We start from the raw sequence: 24,963 nt of genomic DNA on the forward strand, positions 1-24,963 counted from the left end.
ATTCATGATTTACTTTAGATCAAATGCTCTAATTCTATTTAGCGGCAGCTTTGATCTTCTTGAAGTTGTCCACCCATTCCTGTGCTCTGTTCTTTGGCACAACATTGATCCTGAGCAGAGAATCCACGATTTCCACTTTGCCGGTGTTCAATATCCTGAGTAATGCCATCTTCTTGCCTGCTTTTACCAGACCTCCTGTTGTGGTCTCGATGTAGCATTCGACGTTTTCGGGTAGGTATTGCTCGTCTTCGTCCCAAGGCAATGGGAAAATGTACTCGAGATGTTGGCCTACTGATTCGTCTTCGGCAAAGGACTTGATGAAATCCGTTTGGTTGTGCAGAGGGTAGAGGAGTAAGCAAGGGAAACTCAGAGTCGATGCTGCATCCGTCGGGTCTTCGAGTTGCACGGCTGCGTCTTCAAGTTGAGGTGGTGCCGTCGTTGTGGATCTCGTTGCGATGTTGCGGCCTTTCAATGCCAGTGCCAATGTTTCTTTTTCTTTGCGGGCTTTTTCTTCTCGTTCGTGCTGTTCGCGTTCGGCTTTCTCGATCTGTGCTCTGCGTTTTGCGATCTTTTCTTGCAGGATAAGCAGGGATTTGTTGGTCGGGTCGGTTTTGAGACCCAAGTCGCAAGACCAGCTTGCTGCGGGTAGTTTGTCGAGGTGGAAGTTTGCCATGCCGCTGCGGTAGTATGCTTTTACGTTCAGAGGGTTGAGTTTGAGAGCAGCCGCACAGTCGCGGTTGCATGAGCCGTAGTTTTTCAATTCGAGGTTGCAGAGGGCGCGGTTGACCAGTGATGCCTCTTCGTGTTCTTTTTCTTTGCGTGCTTCTTCCTCTGGGTCCAGTTCGACCAAGTCGTGCTCGACGTCTTCGTCGCCTTCGACCGCATCTGCACGCTTCTGGGGCAGTTTCAGAGCGCCCAGAGCGCGATCGTAGAATTCACGGGCGTCCTTCCAACGCTTAAGACGGGCGTTTTCGTTTCCTTGTTCGCGGAAGGAGGCGGCGTTTTCGGCGCGGGTGCCCTCGTAGGCGAGGGCTTTGATTGCTTCGAGGGCTACGTTTTCACCGCCGTCTTCGCCCGTCTCGTCCAGCTCGGTCATGAAGAGCGGGGACTTGTTGAGCATCTGCCACATTTCGTCTGCTGTGTACTGTCTGGCTGTTTCCATGCCGGGGGGCAGTTGAGCGCCTGGTTGAGATGGGTCGTTTGAGGTTGGTGCTGCATCCTTTTTGGCTGGGAAGTGTTTGGCTGCTGCTTCCATCATCTTGTCGAACGAGAGGCCACTGTCGCCGGCTGCGGACGGCGGTGCAGGGCCACGTGTCTCGGCGGGTGCCTTGTTCAGGTCGATCTTGTCGTCGAAGTCATCGGGGAGTTCTTGGATACGCGACGCCATTTTGTTGTGGTATAGACTCCTTATACGGGAGCTTCTTTCTCTCTTTTCCTCGGGTACAAGTGCTTTGGTGCTTGCTTCGTTGAGTATTAAGGTCTTGTCGACGATCCGGTCCGTAAGTGTATGTTTCTTGGTACCCGAGAATCAATCGAGGCTGTTCGATTGGGTTCAAGTCCTAGATTCGGAAATATCAAGGCAGTGTCAGAAACCTGTCGGCCTGACGATTGATGGTTTCGAGAAAAAAATCAAGCGTCACATGGCGGGGCTCGGGATCCGGGACACCTTCGTCCGAGCCAGGGTTGTCCCCTATACAGCAAATTAAAATCATCGCTTCCATCTTTTCTTCAGATACGGCTCGCTTCTGAGGATTCTCTTCCAATCATTGTACTTTGTGACACCTACGGTCCGTATTCTGATCAGTGTGTGGCTGTTGGAGAGTTGCGAATGAGATCTGTTTGTTTATCAACTTTTCTCGAAATTCGTTACACAGCGGCCAGACCTGCCCCATGACCATTGTGACCTCCACGGATGAAGATTGGCCTGCATATCGTGCTGTGCATCTGATCCTGATATCAATGCAGATGTGTGTTATGATAAATCTGCTTGCAATATCACCATGTCTTACCGTGATAGAAAAAAGGTCTTGGAAGCCCTTGTGATGATGCTTCGGACATGCCGTTCCTCTGCCGTGCGGCGCTCATACCAAATATCCAGCCCGCGCGGCTTTCATTGAGTTGAATAGAGGCTTCTCGTGTGATCTTGCGATTGGACAGAGTAATGTCAAGAGGCACAACAGTGTCAGTCACTCACGTAGGACGAGGGCTCAAGACATCGATTGGTTAATGAGCCTTGAGGTGATCAGCAGAAGCACAAGCCCATTTCCATCCTTGTCACACCCTTTCACGAACGCTCGAGCGCTTGCCAAGTCGGACTCCAGAGACGAGTCAATCTGTTTCGCTTTAACTTCTAGTTCTGGTGTTGAAATTGGCAGTGTCGTGTCAAGTAACACATTTTTTCACCACCAGAAGCAGACGTTGGAAGATGTGGTGTGGTGAAACAGAAGCTTGTTCGAGCAGCGCAAAACGGTGCAGATACAGAGTCGATCCCGCCAGTCCCTTGCATGGAGCAACGGCGCGCTTGTCTCTGCAGACGATCCGTGCACACCCGGCACTCTGCTCAGTCACACTTTCCACAGCTGCGGGTTCGCACATGCAGCGCCTTCTCTACCATTGCGAGTCTACAGGCGGCCCAGTCCACGGCCCAATGTCAACAATGGACTCTCAGCTGCACAGTCAGCGGGGTGGGGAAGGTGCGCCTCTCTTTGTGGTATAGATTGAGGCAATCACAACCTGTATTAGTGTGGCCGCTCCTTCTCAGATTCATCTATCAGCCTTCCTCTCCCTGATGATCGGCGTATCCGGCCAATCTTCTCTATTCACGTCCAAATCTCTATAGATTGAAACACCGGCTATCTTGACTGACAGCGTCATTCAATCGCTCTGTTCTGGTTTCTTGCTCTCCCCTTTTCGCTACCACTCCCCTCGAGACCTTACTCAATCTCGTGCGGACACCTCTTTGCACAATACCGCCAGCACGCCTCAAGTCATGACTTGTTGAACTGCACATGAAGTAGGAAGAGTGACTCTCTGACTGCTATACGCCTGGTCGCGTTGCCATCATGTCAACCGACTACTTTCAGTATGGTGCCCTGGCATCACCTGCACGAACGCCTGAACACACCCCTCCGGAACTCGCAACGTCGAAACCTTCCTCACGCGGCCGTGCTAAACACCGTGACTTTTCCACCAACTCTCTGCTTTCTTCGTTCGACGCATCATCCGAAAGCCGAGATGCCAACGCCCATGCATTCGATGCGAACCGTTTCACCCCCACCCTGCATGCATCTCTAGTCTCCGAAATTCTCTCGTTGCGACGAGAACTCGACTCGAAACACCAGTTCATCGACACTCTCGAAGAAAGTCTCAAGACCACCAACACTGAGAATGGAGATTTGTCTGCTCAACTTCGCGAGAGCACCAAAAAGGCCAAGCAGTTGGAGCAGAAGTTCAAACTCCTCGAGAATGGAACCTTTGATGCTGTCGAGGGTCTACTCGGCGAGCGAGACAATGTCAAAACTGCAAACCAGGAACTACGGAACAAGCTGGATGCAGCGAACAAGAAGACAAAGGTTTTGGAACAAGAGACCGTTCGGTCTAGAGAGACATGGGACAAAGAGAGACAGTCGTGGCAGAACGAGAAGCGTCAACTCGAGCACAAGGTCCACGTCTCCGAGACGCGACTGCGCGCTGTGGTAGAGGAAGTAAGGACCCACCATCTTGCCTCTCAAGCTCAGCAAGCGTCCGAGGATGCTTCGGAAGATAGTGATGCTGCCAGCGTCCGCACTTTCCGACGTGAAAATCATGCAAGAAATCAGAGCAGCTTGAGCATTCGAAGCCTAGCCCCCTCTGTTGGCAGTATCAGAAGGCCAGGTATGACTTCGTTGGCCAACGAGCTCAACTCGGACGACGAGGAGTACGAGACGGAAGACCTCGAAGGAGATGAAGATGAGGACCTCCCTTTGTTTGCTCAAAACCGCTCGAGCATCAACTCTAGAACTTCAGCCATCTCGGATCGCAAAGCAAAGAAGATTCTTGGTCTGACAGTCAAGAGCGGTTCTGATGCTTTCACGGAAGGAGAAGCAGTACGAGGAGCATCCATTGAGTCTCTGAGGACACCCTCTTTCGCAGAGAGATTTGGGTTGCAGATGGCGAAGATGAGTTTCTCACGGTCTTCGAGTCCGGCGAGACAGAAAGCTGAAACCACCGGTGACGCACCAAAGACTTTGACAGTCGATCAGAACGGAACAATTGAATCTGGCATGGTACCCACCCAGGCGAAACCATCCGAACAAGGCCACCAGCCAAGACTACCGAATCTGGCAACATCAGATCGGTTAGTCGAGGCCCCCATGAGCCCTCCGGATACACCACACTATGTTGCCATGGTAGATGCTCACAAAGAGATATCAGCGAAATCAATATACCAATCAATCTCGACACAAACAGATCTCGCTGTTGCAGGTGATCTGGCATCACGAAGAAACGTTTCTATGGCTCCGGTAGAAGTCCTTCCAGTCCCAGCCATCACCATTCAGCCTCCCATGTCGCCCAGAACTGGTGAGAGTGTCCTTCCCCCCGGTATGCGTAGTAGCTCTGTGCAAACCGAAGTAGCTGCCGCAACGCCTATGTCGGATGCTGGAGTGCAAACAGACGAGATCAAAATTGACCGAAGACCAATCAAGCTACCGCCTCATCTATTGCCAAGCGCTCTGGAGCAAGGTGGCTTCAATGCAAGTCATGAGACGCAGACAACCACAAAGCATCGAGTCGCCATGCATCGTAGCACCTTTAGCAAGGATGGTAATCGCTTCCCACTGAAGCCTATCGTTCTCCCACCGCCCAAGCTTCGCTCGGTAGCTCATGAGAAACACCAGCAGTCAGAGTCAGATCCGCTACAAGACGCACCATCTCACTGGTATGATGACCCGGATGTCAACGATCGATTAGCCGAGTCCAGTGATGACATGAGAGCCATCTTCGGAAACATGCCAGGCCTTACTCGTCCGAACGTACGTTCACTGTTCAATGGCCCTCCGAAGACTGTACCGGAGAATCGCGCGGTTTCTCCTGCAAATTTTGTCGTCAGTCCAGAGAGGCCGTCTGTATTTGCTCACAGCAAGAGAATGGGGTCTGACGGTAGCTCGAACCAGAGTCGCCCGCCCAGTTCAAGAGGAACATCTCATTCCGTGAGAGTAGGACCTTTCTTCAGTTCATATGAGCGCAACTCCAGCAGACCCAATACTGCTAGTAGTTACGGCGCAGCACCGCCGCCACCATTTCCGATACCTGGCCGTATGAGCTCGAGACCTCCTAGCAATGAAGGATCGCGAAGTCCCACTAGACGTGAGGCTCATTCAATGCGATCACATCGCTCAAGTAATGATTCTCGGATCGCTCCAGATGGCGGCCTTAGAAAGGTACAATCATCTGGCACCATGAGAACGAATGCTCGCATGTCTCCAAGAAGAAGGAGAAGAGCACCGAACCTTGAACCGATCAAATCAATGGCATTCGACACGCCATCGAAAGACAACTTGCTCCTTCCGGGCATAGAGACACCGACACATGAAGAACTTGGTGTGCCGAACGGAAAGTCTTATATCCTGGACTCTCCAGACTTCGACCAAGATAGCGCAGTGGAAGAAGAGGAAGAGAAAAGTCAAGACGAAGTCATCGTGGACGCGATTGCAGGCACTATGGTAGGCGAGTGGATGTGGAAGTACGTTCGAAGACGTCGTTCCTTTGGTATCGGCGAGTCTCGTGGAGATCAGACAGATGAAGGAGCAACCAGCGGCGTACGCCACAAGAGATGGGTTTGGCTTTCGCCGTATGAACAAACAGTCATGTGGAGCTCCAAACAGCCAAATTCAGGTCCGGCCTTGCTTGGAAAACCCGGACGTAAACGTAAGTGACTGTGCCATTGATATCTTTCCCTTGTAACTAACACTCGTCAGTGGTGATCAAATCAGTGCTTGATGTTAAGGACACGACACCGCTTCATAAGAGCGCTTCGCACGAGACTATCTTCGACAGGTCCATACTCATCTTGACACCAGAGCGAGCTCTCAAGCTCACTGCATCAAACAAAGAGAGACATTACTTGTGGCTCACAGCTCTGTCTTTTCTTGCGCAGTCGGGTCGAGGTCCTCCTCTGGTGCCACGCCTATCGCCAGAAGCTGAGCCCACACTTGGAAACGGACACAAACGACGATCCTCATTACTGCCAGGACCCATATTGCCTTCGAAAACGACAATTGTATCGATGTCGGCACCCAAACGTGCCGAAGGACACAAGCGGCTGGACACGGCTGATTCAACTGCTCCTCCGAATATTTCCAAGTTTGCTGGCAGTCGCCATCAGCGTAAGCGAAGCAGCACGAATCCCCAATTGCCAGCTGCAACATTGTCCAAGGATAGCTCGATGACAGCGTCCAATGTTTTCGCGCGGAGAGCATCAAACACAGCTACATATCAAGCTCCTGCCAATGGCTCGATCCGTCCGAACCTCAAAACAGGCGATCGGGAAGGTTCAGACCGTTCAATCGGAACTGTACGAATGGATGCCTTCATCGGTAGAGGATTCGCCGTAGATCACACGTCTCAAAGCAAACGCAGGGGAGGAAGCAATGCACAGGATGTGATGATAGGAAAGGGCATGTTTGGCGAGAGTTTGGAGGTCGACCCATTCGAGGAATTCTAGAGGAGTCCCAAGCCGCAACGGTCGTGGTGCTGATTCGAGATGAAAGCAATCCCTAATGTGTATTTTTATTATACCTCTTCACCAATTCGGATTATCCGGGTAGAGAGAAAAGTATTCGATAGGCTTTGGCCTATCCCATCGAGTCGGCAAAACTGGATGCGATGAGAACCGAGAGTCTTCTCGATATGTATATCGGAAACACGTGCGTGATATAGGCGAGTCTGAGTGCTTATGCTGTGTTGGGAGAGTCGTCGATCGTTGAAGCTTGAGACGTGTCACAGCCCTGCTGGGGGGACCTTGCATGATTGCATGGTTGCAGGACTGCATAAACCACGAACCAAAGCATTGTTCGGTCTTTGTATTATGCTGAACATTGCGAAAAATTACCGAGAGGGCAGTGGTATTGTACTTTGTACACTTTTCGATAGAAATGCATGCGGTCAGCAATAAACTTGGCACGCTGACACCATCTGGTTTGTATCTTGTACTTTTTTTTGATAGGCAAGATATACAGCTCTTATCTTCCGGAAATTCTTATCTTTGAGTTCAGAAAAGAATTGCGAATTTGTTGTCCAATAGCGCTTACGGGGTTCATGTGTCAGCTGTTCGTATATGCAGACTTGTTTCCACGTGGGTGAGCAGATTGTGAGTTCTATTGCTGTACGGAGTATTGGATTTCCTGAGATGTTAAGCCTCTTATCTCTTGCGATGTCGTCGAAAACAAAAGATGCCAATGATTGCGAATAGTGCCAAGTCAAAGTCTAAAGGTCTGGTTTCCTGTCTCGATTGGAGACCCGAAGGCCAAGACCCCGAGGCCATCTAGATTTCTTCAAGTGACGATGAGGGCAGTCTTCTTGGTATGATGTGCTTCTTGCCCATCAGAACGCACAATGCTCTTTACACGGTAGTAAAGTCCATGAAAGAGTCGTGGTGTTATCAACTCTTGATGGACACTCTCGATCTGCTAAAACAACCGTGCGTTTTTACAGCTGCCGGCGTGATATATCTTTGCATATGGGAATGTCGTAGCTGGATGCGCGTATGGACCGTTGGGACTCCTCGGAGCTGCGAACGTCAGGACTTTGTTACTTCTGGATGTGCGCGCAGTCGTGCGGGATGCAGGCACGTTGGAGATACCGGCAGCTAGCCGTGGCCTCCCTCGGTACCGCATCAAGGCAATGAGAGCCACGACACAACCTTAGATCCAGACACATAGTTACCAGTGGGCCTGCTCGCCTTCAGAAGTTGACATGAGATCCAAGATATCGAACAGAAGGATGAGTTTGGAAAATTCTGGGATGCGCCTCTTTCGTGAAACGGATGAGAATGGATGAGAAAGAGATATATGAGAAGAGCTTTAGGAGATGTAGAGATCCGCATCACTTACATGTGGATAGCCATATCTTTCCTACAGCAGTTTCGAATACCGAACGATGCTTGAGGTGACTATGCGTGAACCCAGCCTGTCATACGTGTTGGACTTCGATGGCGGCAACAGGCGACGAAACAATCCATATACAATACCAATAGATCAGTGTCTCATTGTTGGGAGATAGGCAGCAAGGATAGGGCAATTCTCGCCAGTCTCTGTGAGGACGTGACTTTAGGGTTAAGTAAAAGCTCGGCAAGAGATGGTTGGAATCTGGCAGCTTTCTTTTGGTTGTTTTGTGACAAAGGTTTGCCCATGCAGGTTTGATCAGCCATCCCGTTCTTCCCGCCATCCACACGGCGGTTTTGGCACCTTGTGGTGGCTTGCGCATGGGTTCATGTTGAGAGGTTGTTCTGAAACGCATAGAGCCGCTCGTCAGGCTTGATGACATCTGAGGGGCTTCCTCGACTGACAGCAGACGACATTGCAGACAATGGTGATAGAAAGATGCCTCCAGATACTCGCTATGTGTGGCTAGGTCATTGCGACTTCCGGATGCGATGATGTGGTGAGAGAAAGATATGATGATTAGAAGAGCGAACAAGGTTGTACGTTGTGAGAGAAGAGGCTGGACGGCCAGTGGCTGAGAGAGCAAGGGCTCCACTCGGGCAGATCTCCACACCTCGATCCCCGGTCAACTTCTCAACACAAACATAATCTGCAAAAGCTCGACAGGCCGTCTGTTCTGTCACGGACAACACAGAGATCGTAGCGACAACATCACAGAGACGAGGAGTCTCCACATCATGCTTGATGCTCATCTGGCTCGCTGTCTGTCATCGTCTGATAAGATCAACAAGCAAATCGCTGGCTGGCGAACGCGTAACACAATCGGAGCATGGGGCCGTGGTCAACCCCCTGCGTATCTTGCCTCTGCTGGTGAGCAGTAGTGTCTGTCATGGATAGCAAACGGCCACTGGTGGAAGCACGCATGACGGCGTTGCCTTCGGACATTCCGCAATCAGTGGTGGTGAGTCGAGTAGGCAAGTGTGTGCAAGGTTGAGCGACCCAACGGGAGCTGACCTGGCCTCTGCTTCTGGTACTCTATCTGCTTCCGAGTTGCGCACTCTCCCACAAACGAACCCTGGCCCGGAAAAAGGCTGGAGGGTTCTCTTTCATCGATATGCAGGCAGCCGAACCACGGACATCGTGCATGCGAAGTAGGTGGCTATGTTTCGGGAGCCCATCGGTGGCTTGCTGGTGGCAGATCCCTGTCCTCTTGCTGTAAGAGGTTGAAAGTCTCTTTTTCGTTTTTCGCTTCGTGGAATGCGTTGCAGTACGGAGTAGAAGGTACATAAAGAGGTTGTATGCTGTGTCCCTGTAGGTCCCTTTCCTCTTGCATCTCATCATCTCTTCTGTCGCTCTCTACATCTTCTTTGGAAGCACAAAGCAACATTCGCTGAACCACACATCTTTCCCATTCAATCTGTCATCCACATACATCAAGAGAATACACACACAATAGAGCAAACATGTTCGCAAGACTATCTCTCATCGTCTCGGCTCTTGCCTTCTACCTCAACCTCGCCGCTGCTCTTCCTCACTTTGGCTGGCACCCTCGCCCTACAGGAGCCTTTCCTCACCCTCCCGGCCCTCCTGGTGGCTTCCCCCACCCAACTGGTTTCCCTCTACCCAGCGGCGGCTTCCCTCTGCCCACTGGCTGGCCTCAACCCACCGGCGGCTTCAACCCCTTCCCCACTGGCTTCCCTACAGGCTGGGTTCCCGGCGAGGGTCCCGCACCCACCGGCACCGTCGCAAAGCCTTTCGAGAAGAGATTCGAAGGTGCCCGTCAAGGCGGTCACGACGGCTTCTGGTGGGGCAACTGGGGCGGCAACTGGGGTAACTGGGGTCCTAAGCCCACTGCCACTGCTGTTACCATTCCTACCGGCAATGCTGCTTTCCCTACCGGCGCTTGGGGTCCGCCTCCTACTGGAACCGGCGCTTGGGGCTACCCTACTGCTCCCGTTCCCGTGCCTACTGGCTACTAAGCGCCCTTGAAGGGTTCTTTCTGCATGGGACAATCATGATGAACGATAGAGGGCAGAAGGGTGGTGCTGGACATTATACTTCTTGTACTCTTTTTTCTCTTTGTTCTCTGGGTGGATACTGTTACCAATGATGGGAGTTGCTATACGGTTCATATATCATTAGACAGTGGTACGGAGTGCTCACTTCGTAACAGAAGGAGTGATCACTCAGAAGTACCAACAAAAACAACAAGAGAAAGCTTGAAGAGATCACGATGACTTTCTATCTTCAATGTGCGTGACCGCGGTTGTCCTTGTTTCAGATATGTTATCTGGTTGGGCGGCTACCTTCTGTTGGTGCTCGGGCAATGCTCGCTAAGTTTGACTTTGATAAGCCGATGCATCAGATACAAGGATTAACCTAAACATCATGTGATGCCGCGTACGCTCTTTGCAAGCTTGCTGCCTGATGAAGCTGCTGAGCTGTGGTATGCGGAGAAGCTGGTTCCTTCTGATGTGACAGCTCACCTCTCTGCGGATCAAAGTTGGTGATCCCAACCTCTCTCACAAGTGGTAACAAAGCCATAAGAATGCACAATTGTTTCTAGACAGTTGGCAAGTCCATCGAGAGCCACAGATGTCACATCGGTCACATTGTTTGATGGGAAAGCGATTGTAAAGCGCATCCGACAATATTTCAATCGAATGAAAACTTGATATGACCGAGTTTGGGTATGGCTCAGGTCTGAGTAAAGTAGAGAGTAACAGAAAAAGAAAATCACCGCCAGGGCATAATCAAATGCACTCTGCTGCGGACAAAAGAAACAAACTCCCAATTCCCCGATGTGATGAAAAGCCGCCCTTGGGCAAACAGCTAGCCGCGTATACGCCTTGTGATCCTCCCTAAAAAGCTCGTGTTGATTCGTGGTGAAGAGAAGGTGTGGTTGCCTAGATTATGGCAGGTGGAGCGCACGCCGCGCTTGGGAGCCACAACCGGCGACTCATTGAGACCTTGGGGCCGCTTGGACGACGAGACAAGAGTGCTTGCAGTCGAAAGGGTCGGGTCGATGATGTCGGCGTTGTTGATGGCTGGGACTCCCGCGTGACGCTAATCGATATTGTGCTGGCGTTTGAGCTTTTCTAGCTCGTCCTGGCGCTGCTGGAGGTCCTGTTTTTGCGTCATGCGCTCGGGCTGATGATAGAGAACGACGAGGTATCGGTTCTGGAAGTTGAATCCGTTAAGCTTGTCGCATGCTTGTTTGGCGTCTACAACATCCTCGTAGACAACGAAGGCGGTGCCCTTTGTGTTGTTGGCGATGCCCTGGCGGATCTGACGGACGGGACCGAATTTGCCAAAGAGCTCAAAGAGTTCGTCGGGGCTGACGTTGTAGTTGAGGTTCTTGACGAAAAGCGCGCTGGTCGCAGTTAGCTAGAGTGGTCTCGTGGGCGATGGCGTGCGGGCAGAAGTTTACCGGTTCACTTCAGGGGCAAGTTTACCGCCGCGACTCATAGCTTGGATACAGGTAGATGGGGGTGTATGTGACGGAGGCTGAACAGGCCGGAGGGGATAGCGCTGGTGATGCGGTTGCCGTCTGGTCTGGATGTTCGGCCTGGATGCCAAGGACGCGGTATCACGGCCGGCTTCTTCCGTGGTTCGGTGAAGACTGAAGACGGACAATGGGCTGAGGAATGCGAGCACGTATGAGCACTTCTTTGTATTTGGGGATTGCCGTGGTCGAAGCAGTCAAGGCTCCAGAATAAACCACTCGGCACAATCGTCCAAAGGGAAGGCGTGAGAGACGTCGAGTCATCCACAGTTGGTTCCGCTGAGGTAGGAACGACCGAGGACCCCGCGCTGCTCAAGCCATCCAAGTGCGACAAGCCGATCAAGCCATCGTCTACCCAGCTCGCAACCATCACCGCACCTCTCGCCTCGCAAGCTTGAGCCTCGACTGCTCCTTGCTCATTGGGTTGCGCGTCATTCAAATGAGAGCCCTCACCGCCGCCGTCTAGTACTCTTAGCTGGTTCAGTCGCGACTCGTCACGTTCGACACCCCAGCCTCGACTCGACCGACTGGCTGCGCTTGCACCCACCACAAGACATGGCTTCAACCACCCCTCGCGCGCCTCAATCGCGCTCCGCTTTCAAACCTCCTCCGCTACCGATCGATACCTTTACGCGTCGCTCGTCCCCGGTCTCACCAGAATGGGAGCCGCTCTCTCCTCTGGGTCCTATTGAGCCCACCTTCAACAATCCTGCTCTGGCCCAATCTACTCCTTCAACTCAGAGCCTACCGCCAATTGTATCGCAACAGCCAGAACAACCCCGTGGACACAAGCGCTCACCTTCTACCATCGAGGCCTTGGCTGATGTTGCCCTCTTGACGAGTCCGCAGCTTCCTCGAGCCGCGCCCGCCGTGAAACCCACCGCCGACAACTTCGTCACACCCGGACCAGTCCGTGGTACAAAGCGTGCCCGTTCCGATGCAGGCCCTGGTCCACAGGCCTATCCCTTCCCCGCTCGACCTTCATCCAGTCATCATTCCTACCCCGGTGTGCCTCCTTTGGCCTACAACACTGACCGCCAACGTCGCCAATCGACCAACACAACCATAGTCACCTCATTAGAAGACGCCGAGCTACTGTTGAACTTCGCTGGTCGAGTCGCTTCACAACCTCCACCTCCCGATCCTCCTCGCCGCCATGCTCCACTTGGTCCTCCAGCAAATCACACGAACTTCTACACTGCGCCTCAAGCACCTCCACCCCAAGCTTATCCTTACGTTCCACTTCCCACCCATGTCGCTCATGTCCTCATACCCGAGCCCGCTGCTACCGTCGTTGTTCCGTCCGTGACCTCCGAAAATGCGTTGGCCTCCCTGCCCTCCCCTCAGGATACGAACGAAGACGAAAAGAGCATGGATACAGACAAGGAAATCAGTCAAATTGCTGAGATCCACCCATTGCCTGCGGCAATTGAATCAGAGCCGCCAAGGGTTCGCGCACCACAACAGACGCATACTCCACCAGAAGAGGAGCGTACGACATCTGATCAATCTGCCGCACAACCGGTACTACCTACGATAAATTCAATCGAGTTACCCGCTGCTTCAGTAGAGTCACAGCAATCCACAGATGCGCCGGCTGCGAGACCGCGTCGCGGATGGCCCAAAGGCAAACCTCGTGGCCCGCGAACCAAAAACTCAACGACCACAAAGCCGCGGTCATCAGCCCGTCGATCGCGAGCCTCTACGGTGAAGTCGGTGGCTGATAGCAGCGATTCCAGTGCGGAAGAGAAGAGACCCAGGCGCAAATCAGATACGGACTTGTCTTTGCCCTCGTTGGAGCAACTACAAACTCGCCCGGATGACGTCCGCGGCACCACAGTTCCTCCAAGTCTGCGATACGAGATTTTGCAATCATCCACAAAACCGGCCGCAGCGCCACGCAAGCCTTCCAAGGAATTCAAGGAGACAGTATGTGCTAGCTGCGCTCTGACTCGAGAATCTAGCCATGGAGAGCTGGATCAGTGGATAAGCTGTAACGGATGCCAGTTGTGGTTTCACTTCGACTGCGCCGGCTTCAAGAACGAACGCGATGTGAGAGATGTCAGTAAATTCTTCTGCAAAGCCTGCGAGCCCAAACACGGCCCAACAACGTTTGTACGAAAATCGAGTCGCGCTCATGCAGCGGTCGACTACGCCGGTCTGAACCAGGGAATCCTCAAGACGTCCGATGACAACCATGAACATCACTACATTCAACCGATCAAGGACGGCTCTTTTACCTTTGATCCAGAAATGTTCCCTCGCATGCGCCCTGAACTGGTCACTCGTGAATTCTTCGAGACTTGCTCTTCTTTCTCTGAGCCTGTTGTTATACCCGCTGAGTACAACCCCAAGCTTCCTTGCCGGCACCCTGTTCCATCTAGCGACAACGAAGAAGATACGACAGCAACCGCTTTCACTGGCGCGGACGAGGAAGACGCTCTGTTGCAAGACTTTGAATACGAGACTGTGCCCAACGATGGGCAAGACCGACTCGACATGGTTGTGCCTCGAGACCTGACAGTCAGACACGTTGCTGAACTTGTCGGGCCTCATGAACCTCTTGAAGTAATCGACGTCAAAACCCAAGGCACTGAGGGCAAATGGAATCTGTCGAAGTGGGCGGACTACTATGAAGCCGATGGCGAAAAGGCAGTCCGGAATGTCATCAGTTTGGAGGTTTCGTCTACCAAGCTAGGAAGACTGTTGAGAAGGCCCAAGGTCGTGAGAGACATCGACCTCCAAGACTCGGTCTGGCCAGACGAGGAGACTTCCAAGGGCATTTACCCGAAGGTGCAATTTTACTGTCTCATGTCTGTTGCCGACAGCTTCACAGACTTCCACATTGATTTTGGCGGTTCGTCGGTGTACTATCACATTCTGCGTGGCAAGAAGACATTCTTCTTCATTCCACCTAAGCCTGGCCACCTCAAGAAATACGAAGACTGGAACAACTCGCACGAGCAAAACTTCACGTGGCTGCCAGATGCAACCAAAGAATGTTACAGAGTCGATCTGTCTGCTGGAGATACCATGCTGATTCCTTCTGGCTGGATCCACGCCGTATGGACGCCAGAGAATAGTTTGGTCATCGGTGGCAATTTCCTGACTCGCATGCACTACTCGACTCAGTTCCGCATCGTCGACATTGAAAAAGCCATCAAGACTCCTCAGAAGTTCAGATACCCACACTTTCAAAAAGTCATGTGGTACACTGTCATCAAATACCTCGAGACTGACCCCCTACCTGCTGAAGTTGCACAAGTTTTCTATAACGGTGCGAGATTCATTCGTGAACGACCTGTCTGGGAAGAGTTTGGTACATCTGACTCCGCTCCAGGAAGTGCTTGTTACAATTGCCGATATTACTCTCAGGCAGAGTTGGACGGGCTACCAGAATTGATCAACTTCATATTCCGAACCGTCATGATCGGACTGGGTAGGATTGAAGGTGTGACGGAAGACACGCGCAAGAAGGTCATGAGATCGATACCAAAGTCGCGTGGTGAACCTCTCGAGCTGGCCAGAACGTTTGCTCTCTGGGTAGCATGGAAGCGTGGCAACGAGGATCCGCCAGCCTGGGCTCATCCCAACGCTGATCTTCCGGACAAAGAGAGCGCTGCTCCAAAGAAACTAGGGGCTCGAGCATTGAAAGCTATGCAACGACAAGAAGCGTTTGAGGCTTACAGGATCGCCCCCGAGAGGCAGTCTGCTCGTCAGAACGCGTGCAGAGAATCAGAGCCTGCCACCACTACGTCACCCGGGCCTTCTGTGCCTCCTGTGTCGGCTTCCCAGACACAGACTACACCAGGCCCCAGCGGCCAGCACACGAGCACGCCCAAAACCTCAGTCCTTGGCCCTAAGAGGGTCGCGTGCGATGCATGTCGAAAGCGTCGGATCAAATGTAAGCACAAGGACGTTGTTACCACGAGCACACCCTTTGGACAGCCATCTGTGATGTTCCAATCGACGCCTTCTGTTGATGGCGCGGCCGATGCTACGCCCTTCGATTACCAGCGAAGAGGCTCTCGCGACTTCTTCGCTGCCAATACCGTGAGTCCTGTCAAGATGCCTGAGCAAATTATGCCAATCGCATCTTTTGGCCAGTCTCTACAATCGGCCGAGCAAACCATGCAGCCCTTGCAGAACATGCAAAGCACCCCGACTCTACAGGGTCTGCAAAACGGACATATTGGTCAGATGGCAGGCCTAGCTCCAGTAGCACAGATGACCTCAACGGATGGCATCGGCCCAGCTGCGATTCCTGGAAACGCATTACTAGCAGATCCTAACAGTAAGCGCGGGAGGAGCAAGGCATGCCTTGACTGCCGCAAGAGCAAGGTTTGCATTTTCTTCTATCCAATCACTGATTTTGTGGCTAACATGTACGCAGCGTCGTTGCATCCATGATGAAAACGGCAAGATTGACCCCGTCAAGGCTGAACAGACACCTGTTCCTCGTGGCTCTGTTGTCTCCAAGAAGAGAAGGACCAGTGGCGAGATGGAAAGTCCGATCAAGAAACCAAAGCAAGCCCGGATCTCGCAAGCCGCGCCAGTCATGCCGTTCTCAATGGAGTCCAGCTACCAATCCAACATGGTATCACCTCAACAGTTTAAGCAGTACCCATACAACCCCGAGGCCAATATCCCGCACTGGCAGCATGCGTCGTACATGTATCCTGATCCAACCTCAACCGGTGGTGGTGTCATGCTACACGCTGGTCCGTACAATCAACAGTCCGATATAAATGGACCTTACAACGCGCAATCGCTGGAGCAGTTGGCAAACGAAGTCCTTGACTCTAGATACGTCAATGATGGAGATTATACCGTGCCTCAGCCGAACGGAGACAGCTTGATTCATCCTGCGCTGCAGCAACAAGGTTCTGCCTCAAGCCAGGCTACAGGAAACAGAGAGGACACATCCCCTTCGCTGGCCAAATCTCACCCACATCCGCACATTACGAACGGGCTTGATCATACCAATCAACCCATCGCTGCTGATGAAGCTGAACACCGACTGATTTCGCCGGGTGGACCTGTGCAGCCTCACAACACTGACCCATCAGAAACATATCTCCAAGACGGACACGATTACACTACCAAGACTTCCAGTGCTGAAACACCGCTAAACAATGGCCAACCCAGCACTGGCCTAAATCAGCCAGCTCCAGAGGCTGTTGCTCCACTCCTGGACGCCTCCTTGACACACGTTGAAGACACCAACCCATCACCCGAGGAGCCAGCAACTTCGCTCGTTGTAGCACCCACCACAGGTCTGGCTAGCATACCACTCTACCAGCCTCCGGCACCACCATTGACGAAATCCCAGACTCCTCGAATTAAGCGCCACTCTTTTGGAGTTAGCACAGAAAGACCAGTCAGCCGCGTGCAGCGGTCTCTTAGCAAGACACCCGTGCCAACGCAGGCTACACAGACTACAGAGCTCAAGACTCCTGGTAGTACCAAGCGTAAGCGTGATAGTCTGTCGGCAACACCAGGTACAGCAAAGTCGAAGAAGTTTGAGCACGTCATCAGAGAGAAAGGCATTATTGAGGAAGAAGAGGAGCAGAGCATGCAGCTTGCACGAGAGCTGCAGGATCAGGATTGGGGTTTGCGGCGCAGAAGCAGATGTTGATTGAGCTTGGTTCAGCTCGTGCCACTCATTTTTTGCAGAGTACATTTCATATTCATACTTGCGGGTGGGCTATTGGCGTTAACCATGCATGGAAGGAAGGCAAATCGGTCAACAACGATGGGATGACAAGAGTGGTTATTTGGGACTGTTTTCACAGCCACCGGGATGGCTGAGGGCTACAAGGGCGTTCACATGAAGGACTGCCAGCTTAGATATTGCCGAGCAATTCACTCTTCAACTATGTAACTTCGTCCTGTGGTGTCCACTTTCGAAAAGTGAGATGTACGTGTAGATTGACATTGGGTGACGTAGCATGTCAGGCCCGAACATCAAGGTGGAAGACGAGAATAGATTGAGGCTCTGGGGTGAAGGACAGGGTCGTATGCTGACTTTGAACGCCGCAGCTTCCTCCATCGGCCGAATCCAAGCACTCGAGCTTCCACACACAATCACTGCACCAACCAAACAGACAATCTTCGCGCACCACCGCCCAACCTCAATAGAAGCGAAAAAGGGTCTCTTTCAAAATGTCAGAAAACATACCCGAATCCATCCCCGTACACCGCGACCCACGCAGCGGCCAAGCGACCAAAAAACGCGCCCTCTCGCCCAAAAGCAAGCAATCCGCACAGCTCGAAGCCCTCTTCGCCAACCCGGACAAACCGATCAGTCTCCCTTCCTCGTCGACGTCAAAGTCATCTTCGTCTCTGCCGCCAGAAATCGTCGCCAATGTCCAGGGATCCAGTGCTGGCGCGGGCAGTGGAGAGTTTCACGTGTACAAAGCCAGTCGACGAAGGGAATACGAGAGACTAAGGGCGATGGATGAAGAAAAGGACAATGAAGAGAAAGACGCAGAATTTGCGGCAAAAAAGACGGAGCAAGAAAAGAAGGACGCGGAAAAGACGGAGAAGAATAGGGCAAAGCGAGAAAAAGCGAGGCAGAGGAAGGAGAAGAGTAAACTTGGTCCGAATGCTCAGCAGAAGGGAAACGGTGCAGATGGTGGGAAAAAGGAAGACAAGAAGTTCAAGGCCAATGTCGGGGTGGAGAAAGTTGGAGATGAGGATGCTGAGACCGGGCCGGTGGTTGAGGAGCAGGGTATTACGTTCCTGGACGAGGATTGAGGCCAGCTCTTGTCATAAGGTTGAGGGATTGCGCGTCTGGCAGGTCCGATCCGATGCTGCGACATGCACCTGGATGGTGGACTCCATGCGGCCATCGTACACCCTGCCACTCGTCAAGTCGAGCCGTGTTCTTCGCAACTCTGCTTGACCCTCGAACAGATCCTTGCCGATGCAGAGACAATCATCTGCTGGCTTTGCTCCGACTCTAGTCAGGGGCGCTCTCGTTGCTCACGCATCTCAAGGCAGCACAAACCAGTATTGTTACAATGATCTCTCATGGCAAACCTTCCTTGACAAATCCATCTCGGCCATCTCAACCAGAAAGCAAGCTCTTCTATGGGGGGATGAAAAGGGACAGCAAATACACAAGAGGCATTTTCATTGTACACCGATCCAGCCGGTACAGGATGCAACCATTACATACAAAGCTTTACTCACAGAGCAAGAAATGAATCAACCACAACCGTCAACTCTATAGCATCATGTCCCAGGGTTCACATGAACCTCCCAATTAGGCGTCTGTTCCCTTTGTGCCCTGTAACCCGGCGTTTCTCTCCCAGTCTCCATATCAACAACACTGGCAGTTGCGAGATCGAAGGGTCCACTGCGTACACTCACGCTAGAAACCTCACTCCTCGTAGGCGATAAGCTTTCGAAAGTAGTACTGCAATCACTGTTGCTTCTGGTCAAGGGACTCACGGTGCCGTGTTGAGGGTGTGTAGGCGTGCTTTGCACCGGCATCCTCGTGCGAAGTGGTGGTGGAGAGAGAAAGTCACGGCGAGCAATGCCATTGCCAGGTTGAAGACAGTCAGGCAGTAGCGAATTTGGTGTTGCGGATGTGGACGTGACGAATGGGTCGTCAGGGACTCGATGACGGATAATCGTATTGGTGGATATTGCTGACTGAGAAGAAATTGGACGAGATACGGTGATGCCTGCGAGGATGGCTTCGGATGGCATGGTGAGTTTGTTCTTGTCTTGGATGTGCAGAGGTGAGGGGTGTGCTGATGGATGCGCTGATGGTAGAACTGAGGGCTGTAGATTGGAATCATCGCTTGCATGTCTGGGTACCACGTCTTGACTTGAGAAGGAACGCTTGATGGAAAGAAGAGCTGCAGTCAGTGCTGAGCGTTGTCTCTGGAGGAAGCGATGTGGATTGTCTGGTGCTGCGTCGGGAGATACTGAAGTCGAGGAGGATCTAAACACCACAGGCGGGGTGGGTGTTGGGTCTGGATTCATCAGACGTAGAGGCGAGCCATCATCGCGAAGATGAGGATCTTCATGCGCAAAAGGTCGGTCCCAGTGTTCGACATTCATGTGAATGAGGTTGTGGTCGATAATAGGTAGACGGCCGAATCTAGGCTGTTGAGGAGGCAGGTTCGCACTCCTGTCTGAGTGCCGTGTCGCTCCTGCCGTTGCGATGGCAGATGGTAATGCTTGGGACGAAGACGACATCCGAGGCTCTGCGGCAGCTCCATCTTTCTCCTGATACGGTAGTGCTCGCTTCCTCCTCCGAAAGAATAACAAGAACAGCAGTCCAATCAACATGATCCCAGCAAGGCTACCAGTCATACCTCCAGCTATAGCTGCCGATTGTTGCGAACTTCCGGGTGAGCTCACAAGCAGAGAACCATGACCTCGTCCACCAGTACCACCACTAGAAGCAGTCGATGAAGCCGCAGCGAGTGTGGAAGTTGTTGATATCGTGTCTTGTATGGCAGAGGTCGACTCTCTCGTCGAAACACCCGAGTCTGATGAGACAGCGTCAGTACTTGTGACATAGATCACGGTCCTCACTGTCGTTGTCGAATGTGTGGTGACACTCGCCATAGTAGTTGTGGAGAGCGTAGTTGGCTGGTATACGAACGATGGTGACCAGAAGGACGACGTCGAAGTGGTATGCTTGGAAACACTACTTGACTGGCCGCTCATTGAAGCCAGACTAGACTTTGTTGACTCTTGCGATTGACTCGAGGGTGAGTTGGAATATATATATGTGGTGTATCGCGTTCGCGTCAGTACTATAGTCGTGTATTGTTGTATGGTCTCGCTATTGCCAGACGCGACGAGATTCTGTAGCATCGAGTCAGTCGCGCTTTCGGAACCTTTAATCTCAAAACATACCGTCGGCGCAGATCCAGCTGCTCTCTGCGAATTTGATGAGTTCTGCCACCAAGGTTGAGGCGAAGAGGAGGAAAGCAGAGCACGCCTTCTTCTCATAGCTAGATATTATCGAGAAAGTATCAACTCAAGCAGACCATTTTCACCTGGACAACGAGAAAACGATTTGAGAACATGTGTGAGGTCAACGTGGGTAGGATGAGTGTAGATGCATTCTCGTCTCACGCGCCCTGCCGGCGGCTACCCATCCTGGTTGAGCGCAGGACCTGCACGGTAGCATTGGTACCTGAAACGCGACACGGCTTGTACGGATCATGTAGAAATGGAATATACTTAGATCACGAGTGTCTACCCTGCAGAAACGGCCTTGGATTTTGTGGATAGAGGTGCAGGTAACCAAGCGAAGCGCTGAGGTGAAGAATGGTTGGCGCCGAGATGGCTGCAGGTCTGTGACGACGGCAAGCCACCAAGAAGCAGGAGCACCTCAACACAGCATAACTCGAATTCAAGGTCCGATCATGGAAAGATGATTCCTTGGTCTGGATCCAGCAATGCGCCATTGGAATCACAAAAAGCATATGACATGAGGAAAGGATAGGTGAGTCACCTCGATACGGACGTCTATAGTCTGAAGAGGTAAACAGAGCAGAATAGTATTTCATCATCATCGAAATTCAAGGTCATCAAGGCTCCTTCCCTTGCACCAAAACCAAAGACCATGTATTCCCAAAAAGTTTGAACAAGGAAGCAAGAGAAATACGAAAAAGTGTTTTCACACCAACAACATTCAGCGACGACCGTAGACAGGATCCTCGTTTCTGATTCTCCTGGCATCCTTCTCATAGCCGCCACGACGGTCCGTACGTGCTGGAGGTGACTCTCTAGGAGACGATCTCAAAGCACCGGAGCCCGAACGTCGAGCACCGGAAGAAGTACTAGACCGTGAAGGTTCCGGAGCCAGGACTTTAGTGTTTCTGTTCCAAGGCTTGTTCTCATCAGTACTACCGATGCTTTCGCGACCGCCAACGGCTCCAGGGTTGTGGCCGAACAGACTCATGATATCCTTCATGGTGAGCTTGGCGACAGCCTTACCACCTTCGATGGCTGCCTTTGCCAATTCGCGCTTCTTGTCTTGAAGCTCGATGATGCGCTCTTCGACCGAGTTGCCAACAGTCAGCTTGTAGACGTGTACATCGACTGTCTGATTGAGACGATGCACACGATCGATTGCTTGTTCCTCGACGAATGGGTTCCAGAAAGGCTCAATCAAGACGACGCGCGAAGCAGCTGTCAAGTTGAGTCCGAGAGAACCACACTTGAGTGAGCATAGGAGAACGCGAGTCTTGGGATCGTTGCGAAGCGAGTTCAGAGAGGCTTCGCGAGCGTCATTACGCATACCACCATCGTAACGGACGTAGCGGATAGCAGACTTCTGCAGGTGCGGTTCGATCAGGTCTAGCATGCTGGTGAATTGCGAGAAGACGATCGTCTTGTGCTCAGGTGTCTCGGCATGTAGAATGCGCAACAAGCGACGAATCTTTGTCGAAGCTGCCTCAACACCTGCGGGACCAGAACATGAGATATCGCCTTCCTCTTCCTCAGACTCGGCTTCAGATCCCGATCCAGAGTCCTCGTCTCCAGATGCAGAGTCGATGGATCCCAATGTCTCACCACCGCCTTCTGCGTCCTCGTCATCAGTGCCGCCAGCTTTACCCATGTGGGTAGTGTTTTGCTGAGACGCATCAACAAGCCATTCACCCTCACCCTCATCGTCTTCGTCATCACTATCGACGATGATCTTACGGTTTCTTCTGAGGGGTGCGGCAGGAGCAGCCTTGCGTTCGGGCTTTGGCTTGTGCTTTTTCTCCTTCTTCACCTTTCTACCGAGCTTCTTTGGTGTGGATTTGGCGATGTCTTCGCACTCGTTGCAGCGAACAGCCCCGGCTTTCACCTCTGCTGGTAAAAGTCTAACACTGCAAATATCGCAATCCTTGACCTGAACACCCATGCCTCCGAACATGTCGGCAAGTGCGTCGATGTCGTTGTCCTGGCTACTGCTGGCGGAGGTTTTACGCGGTGTCTGGCTGGGGGCGGGCTGCCCTGTGGATAGTGCGTCCTTGTCCTTGCCCATGGATCCGGACACGAGCTTTGGATGATTGCAGGCTTGACGAAGTCTCAGAAGCAAGACGAGAGCTCCAATGTAATCAGTCTTTTCGCCGCCCATCATGTCGTCGAGACGCTTTTGTGCTCTCTCCTGGAGTTGGTCGTAGAAATCGCGTTCCTTGGGATCAAGCTCGCAGATGATAGTCTCGACCTTGCGCTCAACAATCTTCATTCCAGTACCCTTCTTCTCGCCGTCCTTTGATTTTTTGCCAAAGCTCAGGGCGCCGTCTTCCTTGAGGATGTCCTTGGTCCTGCGTTTCATGAAGCCTTTCAGGAAGTACTGGATACGTTTGATAGCGTAGTTGCCCTTGCCGTTTTTCATTGGGATTGTGATTTGCTCCTTCCAGGTAGCAAGGTTGTTGTACGGCTTGATCTGCAAGAAGCAGATCAGACTCTGCAACTCATCAAGGTTGTTCTGCATGGGAGTGCCAGTCAAACACCATCTGTACCAACTTCTCAAACCGTACGTAGCTTGTGTAGACTTTGCGCTGCGGTTTTTGATCGAATGAGCTTCATCCAGGATGATACGGTACCAGTGGATGCCATAGCAGCCAACCTTTGCACCATCGGGGTGATCAGAAGAACCAGCAAACTCAGATGCGAGGATTTGGTAGGTTGTGATGACGACGTCGTACTTCTTGAGTTCTGCAGCGAACTTGGTTCGTGAGGGACCGTGGTGAACCAAGACGCGCAAAGCATGGCTCTTTTCGACCTTGGTCTTGATCTCGCTCTCCCATTGGCGAATGAGAGCGAGAGGAGCCACGACAAGCGTTCCTTTGCCCACCTCCTTGCCAGGCATCTTGCGCTTCGGGTTCTCGGGTGGTGGCTTAGCGTCAAGCTCCGGACGAGGATTGAGCAGGATCAAGCTGACAGACTGGACAGTCTTTCCAAGTCCCATATCGTCGGCCAGGATACCACCCTTAGGCAGGACACCGTTCTTCTTGCGCTCTCCGATCTCCTTGTCGATCATCCAGGAGACACCCTCAACCTGATGGGGGAGAAGTTTAATGTTTAGGCCTTCGACAGTGCCATCTTCCTCGTCCTCGTCTTCGTCTTCTTTGTTTGCGGGGTCCTCCTCTATGGGTTCCTCCTTGACAGCGCTCATGTCAAGCTTTCTAAGCTTTTCTTCGAGCGAAGAAATTTTCTTCTCTTCCTTGACCTTTTGTGGTTGCTTTTTGGCGACTCTCTTGCGCAGGCGCATCTTAGGCTTATCGCCATCATCGTCAAAAGCGCCCTCGAGAAGGGCCTTGATGTTGTGGCTTGTCTGGCTTGGGTCGACATAAGCGTAGGGATCGGCAGCGCCGAAACCCTCTTCTCTCAAGGCAGCATCAGGGTCGAAGCCATCCTCATCATCGTCGGCGTCTGTAAGGTCGATGGGTCTCGGTCTATGTGCAGGAGCAGGGTTGTAAGGCCTGTATGTGTTGCTAGGACCGACGGAAGAAGAAAAGACAGGTCTAGGTGCTGGGGGAATATCCCCCAATCTGGGATTTGAGGGCATGCGAATGGCTGCAGAGTTTGCGGCGTTAGCGTAAAGAGGGTTGCCAGTCTGAGCGGGACGGGGTTGCGGTGCGGGTTGAGGTCTCTGGCCTGGTAGATAGAAGCCCGGGATCTTAGCTTGGGTTCGATTGGTCGGAGGGCCTTGCGGCTGCTGGCGGAATTGTGGTTGAGGGATAGAACGGTGTTGCTCAGGTCTGTGGTGATTGGTGTTGAAGACGTTGGCGTAGGGATCTCTCAGCGGGTTACGCAGAGGACTGGCTTTGCCGAATTCTGGCTGTGTCGAGAGCTTGGAAGCGGCTGTGGCAGGAGGCTGCTGAACCGGCGCCTGTTGTGTCGAGGCATGCTGAGCGGGACGAGACTGGGAAGGCTGAGTGGAGCGAGCGGACTGCTCTACGGAAAGGCGGCGTTCGCGAGCCATTTTAGGATTGGCTGTTGCTGGTGTTGATTGGAAGTAGTTGATGTCGAATTCTAAGCTGCCATGGGTGCTATCGAAAAGAGAGCTTGTGTCGCCGATGATGGTGTGATTTTCGGCAGCTGAGTGCGGTGTGTATCTAGACGTGAGAGTGTTGACTGGTCGAAACGGAGTCTTTTTCTTGACTTGACTCTGGCTGGTCGAGTCCATGTACTGACGATTTGGAGACAGCAAACACTGACGGTAAACAAAGCACCCGACACTGATCACATGCGGCCAAGGGTCTGCACAGTATTGTCCGTGCGTCCTGTCGCGGGTCGCGCGCGGTCTCCCCGACTCGCGTTTAATGGCCAGTCTGCCTCAGA

The 24,963-nt window shown here is 52.4% G+C and overlaps 8 protein-coding genes across 8 annotated transcripts; 4 read left to right on the forward strand and 4 right to left on the reverse strand.

Moving 5' to 3' along the window:
- Positions 1–34: 34 nt before the first annotated feature.
- On the reverse strand, positions 35–1,255 carry M436DRAFT_54004 (TPR repeat protein-like protein; the record flags this gene model as incomplete). Its single annotated transcript, XM_013568820.1, has 1 exon — positions 35–1,255. One exon carries the CDS (start codon positions 1,253–1,255, stop codon positions 35–37), a length of 1,221 nt encoding a protein of 406 aa, XP_013424274.1.
- A 1,807-nt stretch (positions 1,256–3,062) lies between these two features.
- M436DRAFT_54089 (uncharacterized protein) lies at positions 3,063–6,703 on the forward strand (the record flags this gene model as incomplete). Its single annotated transcript, XM_013568834.1, has 2 exons — positions 3,063–5,907; positions 5,958–6,703. 2 exons carry the CDS (start codon positions 3,063–3,065, stop codon positions 6,701–6,703), a joined length of 3,591 nt encoding a protein of 1,196 aa, XP_013424288.1.
- Positions 6,704–9,604: 2,901 nt separating this feature from the next.
- On the forward strand, positions 9,605–10,120 carry M436DRAFT_66492 (uncharacterized protein; the record flags this gene model as incomplete). Its single annotated transcript, XM_013568910.1, has 1 exon — positions 9,605–10,120. One exon carries the CDS (start codon positions 9,605–9,607, stop codon positions 10,118–10,120), a length of 516 nt encoding a protein of 171 aa, XP_013424364.1.
- A 1,087-nt stretch (positions 10,121–11,207) lies between these two features.
- M436DRAFT_75412 (pre-mRNA branch site protein p14) lies at positions 11,208–11,609 on the reverse strand (the record flags this gene model as incomplete). The annotated part of the gene is made up of 2 exons (XM_013568954.1): positions 11,208–11,514; positions 11,572–11,609. 2 exons carry the CDS (start codon positions 11,607–11,609, stop codon positions 11,208–11,210), a joined length of 345 nt encoding a protein of 114 aa, XP_013424408.1.
- A 1,912-nt stretch (positions 11,610–13,521) lies between these two features.
- Positions 13,522–16,189, forward strand: M436DRAFT_13764 (Clavaminate synthase-like protein; the record flags this gene model as incomplete). The annotated part of the gene is made up of 3 exons (XM_013568789.1): positions 13,522–15,624; positions 15,754–15,987; positions 16,040–16,189. Coding segments are annotated over 3 exons (2,487 nt in total), but the record flags the coding sequence as incomplete, so codon positions are not given.
- Positions 16,190–17,811: 1,622 nt separating this feature from the next.
- Positions 17,812–18,114, forward strand: M436DRAFT_18220 (DUF1168-domain-containing protein; the record flags this gene model as incomplete). The annotated part of the gene is made up of 1 exon (XM_013568795.1): positions 17,812–18,114. A coding segment is annotated over one exon (303 nt), but the record flags the coding sequence as incomplete, so codon positions are not given.
- A 771-nt stretch (positions 18,115–18,885) lies between these two features.
- Positions 18,886–20,625, reverse strand: M436DRAFT_75415 (uncharacterized protein; the record flags this gene model as incomplete). Its single annotated transcript, XM_013568955.1, has 1 exon — positions 18,886–20,625. One exon carries the CDS (start codon positions 20,623–20,625, stop codon positions 18,886–18,888), a length of 1,740 nt encoding a protein of 579 aa, XP_013424409.1.
- A 946-nt stretch (positions 20,626–21,571) lies between these two features.
- Positions 21,572–23,710, reverse strand: M436DRAFT_22206 (uncharacterized protein; the record flags this gene model as incomplete). The annotated part of the gene is made up of 2 exons (XM_013568799.1): positions 21,572–22,156; positions 22,499–23,710. Coding segments are annotated over 2 exons (1,797 nt in total), but the record flags the coding sequence as incomplete, so codon positions are not given.
- Positions 23,711–24,963: the final 1,253 nt, after the last annotated feature.

This window comes from Aureobasidium namibiae (assembly GCF_000721765.1).
Source record: "Aureobasidium namibiae CBS 147.97 unplaced genomic scaffold scaffold_17, whole genome shotgun sequence".
In the NCBI taxonomy this organism is placed as follows: Eukaryota; Fungi; Ascomycota; class Dothideomycetes; order Dothideales; family Saccotheciaceae; genus Aureobasidium; species Aureobasidium namibiae.